The sequence below is a fragment of the Fulmarus glacialis genome, unplaced genomic scaffold (assembly GCF_000690835.1).
Source record: "Fulmarus glacialis isolate BGI_N327 unplaced genomic scaffold, ASM69083v1 scaffold2547, whole genome shotgun sequence".
NCBI lineage: Eukaryota > Metazoa > Chordata > Aves > Procellariiformes > Procellariidae > Fulmarus > Fulmarus glacialis.
This window is the reverse complement of record NW_009221157.1, coordinates 181062-193854: the sequence shown is the minus strand read 5'-3', so window position 1 is coordinate 193854 and position 12793 is coordinate 181062. Positions and strand designations below refer to the sequence as shown.

At 40.4% G+C, this 12793-nt stretch overlaps 1 protein-coding gene across 1 annotated transcript in view; it reads left to right on the top strand.

Moving 5' to 3' along the window:
* SDK1 (sidekick cell adhesion molecule 1) overlaps window positions 1-12793 on the top strand; it is a gene marked incomplete at its 5' end in the record, with an annotated part of 152876 nt that overhangs the window by 51307 nt on the left and 88776 nt on the right. The window contains 4 exons of the mRNA XM_009580985.1: window positions 397-589; window positions 3818-3916; window positions 8836-9027; window positions 10816-10937. Of these exons, the coding sequence (XP_009579280.1) occupies window positions 397-589; window positions 3818-3916; window positions 8836-9027; window positions 10816-10937 (606 nt within the window). The remainder of the gene's footprint in view (window positions 1-396; window positions 590-3817; window positions 3917-8835; window positions 9028-10815; window positions 10938-12793) is intronic.

Below are 12793 nucleotides of genomic sequence, written 5' to 3'. Positions count from 1 at the left end.
CTCAGAGTAGCACTGAATGTACTTTTCTTCCTTCAGCTTCCTTTCAGCAGCAGAGACTGTCCAGGCTGGTCAGAGCAGCCCAGAGAGAGGCAAAAGGCTCATGTCATACAAATAATCATTCGCAGTAATTTTGGCATTGTTCAGTAGCAGACATTGAGAATTGCAATACCTCCACGGTAACAGCATATCCCCCATCACTAGTGAGTGTCATACACATCCCTCCAGTTATCATAGTAACAGTGTTATATCCATCTGTTCAGCGTCAGAGCTGACAGTAGTTTAACAGCATTGCTTGTTTTTTACAATCAGATTAAGATGGTTTTGGCAGCCAAGCATACTTTGATTCCAAATACACACAACTTCTAATGAGAGCTCATCCATGTTTCAATTTTCTAGCTTCTAGCATGGCCAGCGGATGCTCCAGAGGCTGTGACTATGGTCACCATTGCTCCAGATTTTCATGGTGTTCATAGTGGCTGCATCACCAACCTGAAGAAATACACTACTTACTATACATCAGTTCTGTGTTTCACCACACCTGGCGATGGACCACGAAGTACACCCCAGCTCCTGCGCACCCTTGAAGATAGTGAGTAGTCAGCGCTGGCAGAGAATCTCAGTGCTTGGGTTTTGTTTGGTTGGATATAAAAGCCAGAATTTTCAAATCTGGGCACTTAAAAATGGACCTCAGGTTCACAATCAGTTTGCAATCTCTTGTCAAGTCACTTTGCATCAGACAGTGACCTCTGCCAGTTGTCCATGTGTGTTCTTTTAGCCTGTGGCAGATATTTGGTATTTTTTTCATTATGGACTAAACCTGCACGAATTTTTTTACATTGGTCAGAAGCTGAAAGCTTCATAGTCTGGTTCAGCTAACACACAACATGTTGTCTATAGCTGTGAACACTTATGCTCGTAAATCCATGTTCAGGCATCCGAATAAATATGATTTGATCTTCTTAGGAACTAAGCACTGGAACTTCCTGTGGAGGTCACTGATTAATTTACGATTGTTTCATTCTGTTATTCAATATATTGAAAATGTCTGTATCTATATTATATTGCAAGTGTTTGCATAAAAGAACCAGGATCATAACAATGTGGTAACTTTTATTCTGCAAAACTGGAGTCAGCATAAAATAAAATGAGCTGGATAGTTTAGCATATAAATTATTTCCTGCATCAGAAAATGTTTTGGCCTCTGTGGCCCCTTGGAAGTGTTTGCTCAAGACATATTTGGGACTAACAAGTCTAGTGTGTGTCTGATGCAGATAACTACTAAATTGCAGTGGTCCTTGTAGCTAACTGTGTGTCCACAGTGATCTTGGCTCTGGCCAGCGCTTCAGTATCTTCCTGTCACGGAACATCATAAACATTGCTGCACATTTACAGATCTGAATCAGAATAAAAAAATGCCTAATACATCCATTAAGGTATTGTTTTTAGAAATACTACTTTGCCTTAATAGGGATCTTTTAGGTTAACCAATGTTCCCGTAAAGAAAAATCTGATTATCATTAACATTCACAGAAGTGAGGCTCAAAGTGCTAATCCAATTTTTCATGAGATACTCTTGAAAGAACATGAAGAAAATTAAATACTTTCCCATGGATTTTCCTTTTGTGGTTGGTCTCCTCCATATGCTAGACCTGAAAGCAGATTGTAAACTTAAACCTTTGCTTGTTAGAAGATCACAAAGATAGCAATTTAACTACCAGAAATCTATGTGAACCATTAATATGAGCTCATACATGTTCATCTGGGGTTAAAGCAAAAAGCATGGAGGAAAGAGAAACATGCACTAGGTTCCTGTGTGTAGTATTAACTTTTTTGCCTTTTTTTGTAAGGAAATGAAGCTTTTGACAGTGATGATTTGTAAATGTCTGACTTAGGTCCATCTGTCTTTCTCCCTCCAATGACATTTGAACCCTGTGGCTAATTTCAGTGAGTAGAGAAGAGTAAGAAACCAAAGATACAAGACTCCTAAGATTTTGCAAAAATTAATTAGCTGGGAAGAGGAAAGAGTCTATTAATATTTCTGCTGAAGGAAAGGCTGCAGAGATGAGCCTTAAAGACTTTGTGCAAAGTGGGAGAAAGGGCAAGGTATTGGGAGTATCTCGGGGAAATGTTGGGATCACATGCCGTTTTAAACAGAAGATTCCATCATGAAACATAAAACGAGAGAAAGCCAGACTTCTATTTTGTAAAACATTTAAAACATTTCTTGGTGTGTGCAGCTGTATGCTGCAAGGAGCTTTCCAGTAGAGGTGAGGAGGACTTTTTTTTTTTTTTTGATCCTTCAGAATTGCTTTCCTTGGTTTTCGTGGTGGCTGAGAAGTGCAGGATGGTATAATGCATCTTTGCAGAGAACTTGTTGGATCTAAGTTGCATCAGGATTTATGTGGTGGGAAGAAAGATTCGAAAGGACTGTCATTCATGTTCCCGGGTGATAATTTTCTGTCTGTATAGCAAAGTTAGGCAATCTTTTAGAAAAAAATAGTGCAGACAGATCTGTTTGCTGATGAACTGTGGGTCAAATGTAATCTGACATCCAGGCAGAAGCAATGTATCCTGGCTTTGGAGTAACCTGCACCTGTTTTTCATTATGACGTTAAAATTGGACTGCAACTGCAGGAGCTAATTGCAGTAAAGCTTTGTGAGTATGCGGTTTGCACGTCTGCAGATACATGGTCCTGAATAGTGCATAATTGCTGTGCTCTTGTTGGGTATTCCTGAGATCGCTACCAGATCAGCAATTCTTTCTGTAATGCTTTGACTACTAGATATCACAGAATGGATTTGGAAATTTTCCTCACTAGGATTGCAGAATTGCAAATGTGGTTGTAGCCGACCTACTGGCAGGCTTTTTTTTTTTATCATAGCTGGAGGGGGATGAGAAACTGGACTAAAGTGAAGAGGAAACAAAATATGAAATTGCAGACGAGAAATTGCCAACTGATGTCAGTGGAGCTGGAGGATACTCGGGCAGGGATCCAGTGACAGAAGCACAGTGAATATAAAGTGAACAAAACCTCCTTTTTCCAGTACATCGATTGAAGACAGAACAGCAGTTGGATCAAAAATCAGTCAGGATGTCTTCCTTGAAGATCAAAATTGAGGGAGGATGGCATATTCTTGACAGTCATTCCATTTCATGCTCTTTCATTGCACACTAGGGAGCTGAAATTTTTAAGAGCTCTTGAGCTACATCATAAAAATCCTTTAAAAGTTTCACACGCTTGTATTCATTTTACTGAAGGCAGTTGTCATTACGTTGGACATTTTTAGAGTTGTTTTGAGAGAATCTGTCCAAGCAGTGGCTTGGTGACTCTGTCCTTGCTTTGACCTTGCAAAGGCAAAAGGCTCTTTCCAGGTGAGGGGGGTGCTGGTGGTGTTGCTGCTGACCTAAGGCCAGTTAAGCTACACACAGCAGCACAGGTAAACACCGCACACCATCACTGAGGGAAAACAGCAAAAGTAATCGTTTCCAGGCTTACCGGCTTGATTGTTCTAATTAGATTAGATCAAGAAGAGAGGCAGACAACAAGTTGCCTGCAAGTCCCCTGCTGCCACTCTCTTTAGTTCTCTGCACAGTTAGGATGATGACTGGATAAAATAATTTATGTGATGATAGCCAGAGTGCTTCTTAAACACCTCGTGTTCTCCCCTCTCCCCTGCAGCTCTCACTGATGTTTCCAGCAGGCTTCCCTTGGCCCCGGCTCAGTGTTTTATTTCCTCAGCCCTAACCTTGCCACATGAATCAGATCAAAAGTACGTGGGGTTCTCCTGTTAACAGATTTCCTTTTCTGATTGCCAGAGCCAGGAGCGGTGGGACACCTGAGTTTCACTGAGATTCTGGACACGTCTCTCAAGGTCAGCTGGCAAGAACCCGTAGAGAAAAATGGCATCATTACAGGCAAGTATCAGTTGCTATCTCCTTTTTTTTTTAATTGTTTTAAGTGCATGTATTACTGCAGTGAAAAAATGTTTGCGTAACACAGCGTTTAGAGAGAACTGGCTACTGCAAGCGCTGGTTTCCTGGTCCTTCTTTTGGGTAATTGAAATGTCAGCTAGGGCACGTTATAGAAAGTATGGGTCCAATTACTGGCAGCTCATGACTGTGGTCACTGAAAAGGCAGTCTGTATTAGAAATCAGCTCCCTGTAGAGTTTCTGGTCTTGTTAAATCTTCCGTGACCTCCACCTGCGTTACTAAATTTCTGAAACTTTGTGAGACAGTGTTTGGCCTTTGCCCCAAAGGTGGGGGGTGCTTACACGGAGTTTACAGCTGCAAAATCTGGCTTGGCATTGCTAAGATTTGCAATCAAGACCAAGCCTGAAATCAGCAGTATCCTTCATCTGTGATCAAGTGGTCTGGCTGTGGACCGCGTGACAGAATTTGCATGTCATTACTTAATTTTATATAAACCATCACAAGGGTTCAGAATTCTCTTGTTTCTCTTTGATGAGCTTGCCATTTGACAAGCTATTTATCTATTTACTGTATGCCAGTGTAGATACAACATCAGCAACTTCATTATTTTTCATAAAGGAAGCTATAAATAGTTGAGAAAAACTTTAGTTCTTGTCAACAGAGGCAATATTGTTTTCAGATGGGAAACTATTACTGCTGCACAGGATGGACATTCCATTTAACAAAGGCTTTCAAGGTTTTGAAGTGCAAGAAAGGTCCCAAACTTTAAATTACTGGAGCTAAAAATCATAGTTGGGAAGGGAGAAGAGCATTTCACATGGATCAAAATATTTTGTTTTGGGAGCATTGACGTTGAAATGTTTAATTTTTATTTTTAAAAAAAATGTATTCTAATTTGTAAAAACAAAACACATTTTAGGAGTTAAAAAAAAAAAAACAGACTTTCTCACCCCTGAACATTGAAATGTACTATCAGTCTAATTTCCTGAAGCATTTTAACTTTGACAGGTCTAATTATTTTGATAGGACTTGCACTTGTCCGTGTTTTCTCTGTGTATCTGTAACATGCGCCATTTGTACATGTGTCTTCTGAGCTGTTTATAGTACATGTGGAGTCCTTATGCAAATCATCTTATGCCTTTAAACCATAGTAACCTTCCTGAAATATGCATTGATTTAAGTGGCTCGAGAACAGAAACTAATGACTTCTGAAAGCAGAGCAGTATTGATTCAGTGAAGATAGCCAAAGCCTTCAAGCCCGAGTGCTTAAATTTAGGTACCTAAATCCAAGTCTAGCTATCTAAGTAAGATGATGTAATACTCATCCGTGTTAAGCACGTGTTAGCAGCACTCTGCTTAGTGTTGCAGAATTGCTTTGCTAGAAACAAGCTGCTGCCTCCCAGAATGCGTTGTAATCTGGTAGAGCAGGATGATGGACCCTGTTATATTTGGGGCAAATTGTTTCGGAAAGAATTAACTCAAGAAGCTCTATTGTTCGTGAAGAAACACCAGTGTAAAAATGCCCAGCAAAGTTTATAAGGAAAAAGAAATGTCCTTAATGATGCAAACTGCATTTGGGCTAGAAGAAAAGAATAGCAGAATTGTTCATGACCTGAGTACCTCAAAGGTTTCTAGAGGGCTGCTTGGAGATCCGAGTGGTTAGGGAGGCAATTTTTCATCATTTCTGCTCATTGATATCTTTACTGGACCTTCTTGTTCCATGCACCAGAGCTGGGAGGAGGAAGGCATGGAGGGTGGCACCTGGCAGCCAGCCTGCTCTGGGAAATTGCCCATTACTCTTGCTGTAAATTTCAGTATCTTCCTCGTTCTCTCCGTAAACATTGATTTATGAGGACCTGGATGTAGACGGACAGTTTGTGATTGGGTGTACTGCTCTCTTGTAGAGAATTTACTCCAGATCACAGAAAATTATTTCTGAAACTCCTCTGGTCATTAGTTTCCGTTAGGCAGCATTTTGCGGAGAGGGCGTGGTGCCAAAGCATACGGGAAGACTGTGTGGCACCTTTCCTGTTCTCACTTACACTGAAGCCAGAGGAAACACTCAGCCCAGGCCGGCTGGACTCCCCCGTGCACATTTCTGGCAGTGATCACGTCTGTAAAACAGAGAGCGCATTTTTACCAACCACATGTCCTAAAGTTCTGCCCATCTGTCAGTCATTGTGGCTTAAGTGCTACTTGGGGGTACAGTGGATGCTGTTCCTTTCCTTCAGCGTTTTTTCATCTGTTTTTGTTATGCATGATTACATTTGGCTTTGTGTCTGCTCGGTATGTATGTATGTATTTTCTGCTTGCATTTTTTTATATGACTAGAATTTAACTATACTTTCGGGAGTGAAATATCCAAGAGTAGATGCTGCCTCTTTGCCTTTTCTTCAATTTGCATGTGAACTCAGGATATTTTTCCTGGTGAACATTTTTTCAGTAAACAAATACACAGACTATGTGCCTAGTGGGTGGGAAAGCTGGGTCTCATCCCTATAGTCACAAGGGAGAAAACATAAAATGTTCAAAGAATAATCACCAACATTTGATGTGTATCCAAAGCTTATCTAGATGGAAGAGAAGCTATTTCAATCACTTAAGATTGCCTAGTGCATGGTGGATGAAACTTTCTATTGTTCGTAAGCAACAAATGGATAGGGAGAGCATTAAAAGTCCTCTGTTTATCTTCTGGTTATTTATTGCTTTGAGCAACCCGTTTTGTTTTATTCTGAGATGATACTTCTTGATTCCCTCTGCCAGCCCATGTGTACGGTTCAAAGCAGGCGTAGCGGGGTCGTCCCCAGCTCCCAGGCAGACAGATGAGCCGCAGCGTGGCCCTTGCCCAGGTTCTGCTCCATCCATGGCTGCACACGGACATTCTGCTGGCTGGGGCCACGGCTCCTAGTCTTGTGTCCTCTGTTGGGAAGTGGGGAAAGGCACAACGGCACCTTCCTCGACTCCTTCTCATTCCTCCACCTTGCCGTGTCTGGAACAAACAGCACCCACAGCTTTTGGAAGAAAGGGGTGTTTGTGATGGTCATTCTGTTTGCAAGTCCTTCGTGCCTCTTCACTGAGCATCAAACAGAGTGGACAGTCATCCCCCACCTTTCTGTTCGCCCTCTATTAATAAAGGCAATAGAGTCCTTAAATTTTGTCAAAATCTTCATACAGATTATAATCTTGCCTATGCTACAAAAATTATAAAGATGTAGTAATGATAATGGTAAATGATTCTCAGGCCTTTTCAGAGAGCATCAAACCGCCACAGTGTCTCTGAGATATTGGTAAATTACTGACTTAATTTATTCCCATTCAGACACTTACTTAAAACTGCTTCCAGATGAGCATTCAGGAGTTTTTCCCCTTCCCCTAGGTAATGCACAGTTAGACAAGCGGTTGTGGTGTAGCTGGAATTGTTGAAGTATCACCTCTTTTTATAACTGCCCTCTCACCTGAAACATAATTAGTGACTATGCGAGTACTCTGAGCCCATTTTCATGCAAAATTAGGTTAACATGAATCTCTGTCAGTGATGGCAGCTAGCACCGGAGGAAGGATAACATCTCACACCTCTCAAACTGTCGCAGAAATATTTGTCTCACCATGCTTTTAGTTCATGAGATGATGTTTCCTTGTTGATGAATACCATAAGGTATTTTGCTATGTCAATTTGTATATGTTAATCAGCTTATCATGTTTTTTTTAAAAAAAAAAGGAAAAAAACCTCAAGCCCCCCAACGGGTCTGAATTTCTCATCTTAGATGATGGGAACAGGAACCCAGTAGGGAATTTCTTTAGCCAGCTTGCCTCGTGCATGGTTCACTCAGTGGGGTTCCTTTCTGTTAGCCCTTTTCACTCACTTCCATTTCACAGGCATTCAAGAGCTATGTGTATTTCTTCCCCCCTTGAGTCAAATCACAAAGAAAGCTGCAATCAAGCAAACTTTTCAGACATGCTCTCTGGAGACTGGCACAGTGAGGTTCAAATGGGTTCAAACGAGAACAAAGTGGGACTGGGCAGGAGGAGGACAAGCAGATTTGGAGGTAAAATTGAGCAAATCAGACAGTAGAAAGTTTCAAAAGTTCTTGGAAGGCAAATGGTTATAAAAGTGATAAAAAGGAAAGCCTGGTTATGATAGAAGAATAATATGGAGGTCAGGGTGAGTGCAGTTTTGGACAATACATTGGCTACACTATGATTTTGAAAGAAAGGATAATGATTCACCCCGCTAAAGGATTTGTGCGAGGAACAAGCAGTGGGGAGTAGAGGTTTTTCAGTTCCTAGAAGATTCCCACAATGTTCCTGCCTGATTGTTATTGTCAGATTTGTAAGTATTTCTAGATATACAGCAGTGAAGGTTACTTCAGCCTGGAAAGGGAGTAGCCCTACTAAGCACATATAGATTTTTAATTAGATATTCTAGCTAGTGAGACGTTGTATATTCCACTGTGTCTTCCTATTCGCTTCATAGAGTTCACAAAATGAAAGTCCACCCTTCTGCGAGATTATCCCCAGGTTTCCTAGCCATTTCATAGCAAGCACTGTGTAGCCATAGAAAAAGAGACAGACTTTTGAGACTCCATGTCCTCCCCCATCTGTAATCTGATGGGCAGATGATACCCCATCATCTGCTTATTGCAACATCAATTGCTTATTGGAAATAATATTAGAAAAATACTTGGGTATTTTAGCCTGTGTTTACTTCAACTTTTTTTTTTCTGCTTATAAAAGGTGACCAGAGTGGAGTAGAGTAGGAAACAAGTCATAGCATCATTGACCACAAGCAAATCTTGCAGAAGCAGGAATTTACCAGTCTCTGGGTTATTGTATAACTGCTTTAGAGGAAAAACTAGACCCCACCTCTGCTACATCCCCTGACTTCTGTGTAATTGTTTTTCAGGGTACCAGATCTCCTGGGAGGTGTATGGCAGGAATGAATCTCGACTTGCCCACACGCTACCCAAAACGACGCTGGAGTACAAGATCACGGGGCTGTCATCTCTCACCACCTACACAATCGAGGTGGCAGCTGTGACCGCAAAAGGGAGCGGATGGGTCACGTCCTCCACCATCTCTTCTGGTGTGCCCCCAGGTTGGTAAAACTCCATGAAACAAGTTAAAATGGGCTGATTCTTTGTGTTTCTATGTTCTAAAGATCACAAATTACTTCGGTTCAGTAGTAATAAATATGGTTTTATTTATAAAGCATTGGAATTCTTTACCACATAATTTAAATTTAATTTTTAGAACAGTTCAAACCATTAACATGAACACACTTGCAATTTGAAATTACTAGAAAGTTGAGGCTGTTTAATACAAATACAAAAAACGTTGTAGGGATGGCAGGAGGAATGGACAAAGTAACAAAGTGGATACAATACAGAATCTCTTGACGTTTACAAACTAGCCTAAGAATGAAGCCTGAATCAATTCAAAAAGTGTTGCTTTGGGGGGAAAAATAGAGTATGGATGCTTTAAAAGGGAAAGGTTTTTCCATTTTTAAGTAGTATAGCTTATGTCGCCTATGAGAGGACATTTGTCTAATGAAACTAAAATCTTATTTACAAGAATTCAGAGTTGTGGCCTGAGAAAGATTTGGGAGGAGGTACTGCATTGTCCGAGTTACTGTTTGGGCATCTGTAAATTTAGTCTTTTGGCATTTTGTTTTTAAAATTCTGCATTCTCCCTCATCCAGTACAGAAAGCAAACTAAAAAGCCAATTCTTTCCTCAAACAAGCAGTTTCAGTTAATTTGTAGGTTATAAAAGTAGAATTTTCCAAAGTGGAGCAGTTGGTGTACATCACTGATGGTAATCCAGTTTTTCCCTTTTCCGGTATTTTTGAACTTGGAAGTATGCTTGCCTTTCTTTCCCCTAATCATAGGTAATTGTGACAAGCTGTAGACTAGATCAATGCCATGCTCCCTGTTAGCCAGATAACAGTGTTAGCCTGTTTGGTCAGGGTTAGTTTATCGATCATAGTTCCCACAAATGTGAAGTAAGAATCAAGAAATATTGTGTATTCATGCATATGTGATGTATTTGCCAAAAAGCTGCCCATTTTTGCCTGTTGCCTTTGCAACATAGTACAACATTATGAATTATTACTGATTATAATACTGATTTCCATACTTATGTATTCAGGTACTATTGGGAATTTATTCTAAACAATCTATATTTAATCTCTTTCCTGGGCTTGCTTTTGTTGATAATTCAGATAATATTAAAAATGTAAATGCCCCTGTAAGCTTGACTGATACGTGGTAAAGATCTCATTGGAGCTACAGATTTTTCCCCGTAGAAGGTCACCCTCTTTATTTGCAACAGAAATTTAAAAAAAAATCATCTATTTTATTCCGGCGTCAGAAATGCCCTCTAAAACCCCTCTATTATAGGTCAATATAAGAATCACAAAATCTTCCCCGTACACTACCCAAAAGTTTGAGTCTTTTTCTGTTGTTAGTGTATTAAAGTTGTATGTACTTTAAGAAGTAAGTAAAAATTATTGTCTTTTAATTCTGGAGAAACAGTAACAGATGACTTGGCAAGTGACTGGCAGATCTGGAGCGGGAAAGTACCTTCCCCCCGAGCTACTGCTCTTTGTCAGTTATGCAACTGCTCTAAAATAGTAGCTGTAATTCTGTAGATGGGCTCTTTCTTTTCTCATTTGATCTGTAAAAATGTGGTGCATGCTTAGAGCAACAGAAATAGTAATGCTGTATGTAATACTCTGCCAAAAAATAAAAAAAACCCCTCAGCTATTTGCTCTATTATAATTGTTACCAAGGTATTTTATATGCTGAAATACTGAATGTCAACCTGCGTTACTGGGCCCTAGACAAAGGGTGTTTCCACCTCTCACTTACATTTCTATTTCTTCAGAACTTCCAGGTGCTCCATCCAACCTGGTGATTTCCAACATCAGCCCTCGCTCGGCCACGCTTCAGTTCCGGCCAGGGTATGATGGCAAAACCTCCATCTCCAAGTGGATAGTCGAAGGCCAGGTACATCCCTGACAAAAAGCTCTTAATGAAGTTTCTGAAGGGTTAAGGAGGGTCTAAATAGTGAACTGCTGTTTGGATTACAGTTTTTGTTTAAGTTGGGATCGAAGCCCTTCGGTAAATGGCCTGGTGGTGGCTGTTCCGGGGGTCCTGGAAAGGTTGCAATGCAAGGGAGATCGGGAGGCTTAGGTGAGAAATGTCTGTGCGGTAGCCAGAGAGAAAAGCATCATATGAATGCTGTAACTTCTGTTCACAGGAACAAAAGAAAAATATGATATATAATATATATGTGAGAATGCTTATCCTTTAAATAATTCACATGGATTTTTGTAAAGCAGCTTTGCTTATGTTCAGAAAAACACCAGATGCATCATAAGCAACACATGCAGCTTGAGTCCATCCATTTATTTAAAAAAGGATTTGAAACCTGTGTTTAGGTTCTGTTAGGTGTATTTTCAAACCAGATGCAAACCTAGAATTATTATCTCATAGAGTCAGAAGTATAGGAAGAATTGAACTGAACAGTAAAGATACCATTATTCGTGAGACTGAGTGTATTTTTCTATCTTGTAATGGAATATACTGAGGTTTTCTATCCAGGCCTCTAGATATGAATAGGATGAATTCTCTTCTTCATCAACTTTAAACAATATCCCTCTTTCTGCTGTCATTATGCCTTGGAGGAGTTATATATTCCTCATTTGTTCTTGTGACAGATGAGCTTTGCTTCTTCCTTTCCACCCACAGATCTTTATAAATAATATAATCTGTTTTTAAGACCAAATGTTGGACTTCTTAAATCATCATCACCACTTAGACATGTTGATACAATCACTTCAATTGGTAATGAGATTGTTGTGAACAAGTTGGTACATTTTGTACCGTTTACATACATGTTATTGCATATTACGGAATTAAACACTGAAATCCTATAATATGGTGACTTGGCACATTCTGAGAAGCATTTTGTTCTGGAGCACCACATTGATATTGCTAGGAATTTGTTGATTCTGTGAGTTGCAGAACGCCACTGAAGTGAAATAAATTTGAATGCTTTAAAACTGCAATAATAATTACCATGAAGTTCATCTGGATCCTTGAAGAGCTCCAGGTACAAATAGTGGTTGAAGGGTTCTTGGTGTGCAGGGAGGGAAGGGAGGATCTTTCTTGTTCACAAACCCTCATCAACATCTCATGAGTTGCTAGAAAAGTCAAGGGGTTAGTGGTTCTGATAGATCCTGGATCCAGGAATATTTGCTCCATTTGGGGAAGGAGCACAGCCAAAGTCTTTGCGGAGTCTGGGCAGTTCTTTTCACCACAGCTACCCTGCAAGTTTCTTCTGCACCGTACCTCACTGTTCAGCTTTGGCACAACAAGAAATGTTGTTCCAAGTGGATTTAATTAAAAAAAAAAAACCAACCTTGCCCACATGATTAACAAAAATCTTTTCAGGTGTGCAGAGAAAGTGTGACTCCTTAAGTATATCCTGTTTCCAGGATGACAGCTGCATATAATCCTTTGTTCACAGGCCCTTTCTGCCAGCACTCCACTCAAACTCTTTTTCTCTCTTAAAATGCAATTTCACAGCACCTTTAGCCAATTAAACCAGAGCGCTCATTGCCCTGCTCCCGTTCCCTCTCCTCATCCCCATCACTCTTACCAAGAGTTTCTTACTCCTGCCTTCCGCATGCACTGTTTCTGGTGTGATCACACCCGGAGCTGCTAAAAGGCTTGATCCAGCCAAGAACAAATGAGTTTCAGACAGATCAACTCCCTGCACAGACTGTGATATGTGATCACACGTCCGTGTGGATGACCAGAAGAGCACCATTGCAAGGGGAGGGGATAAGAACACGCTA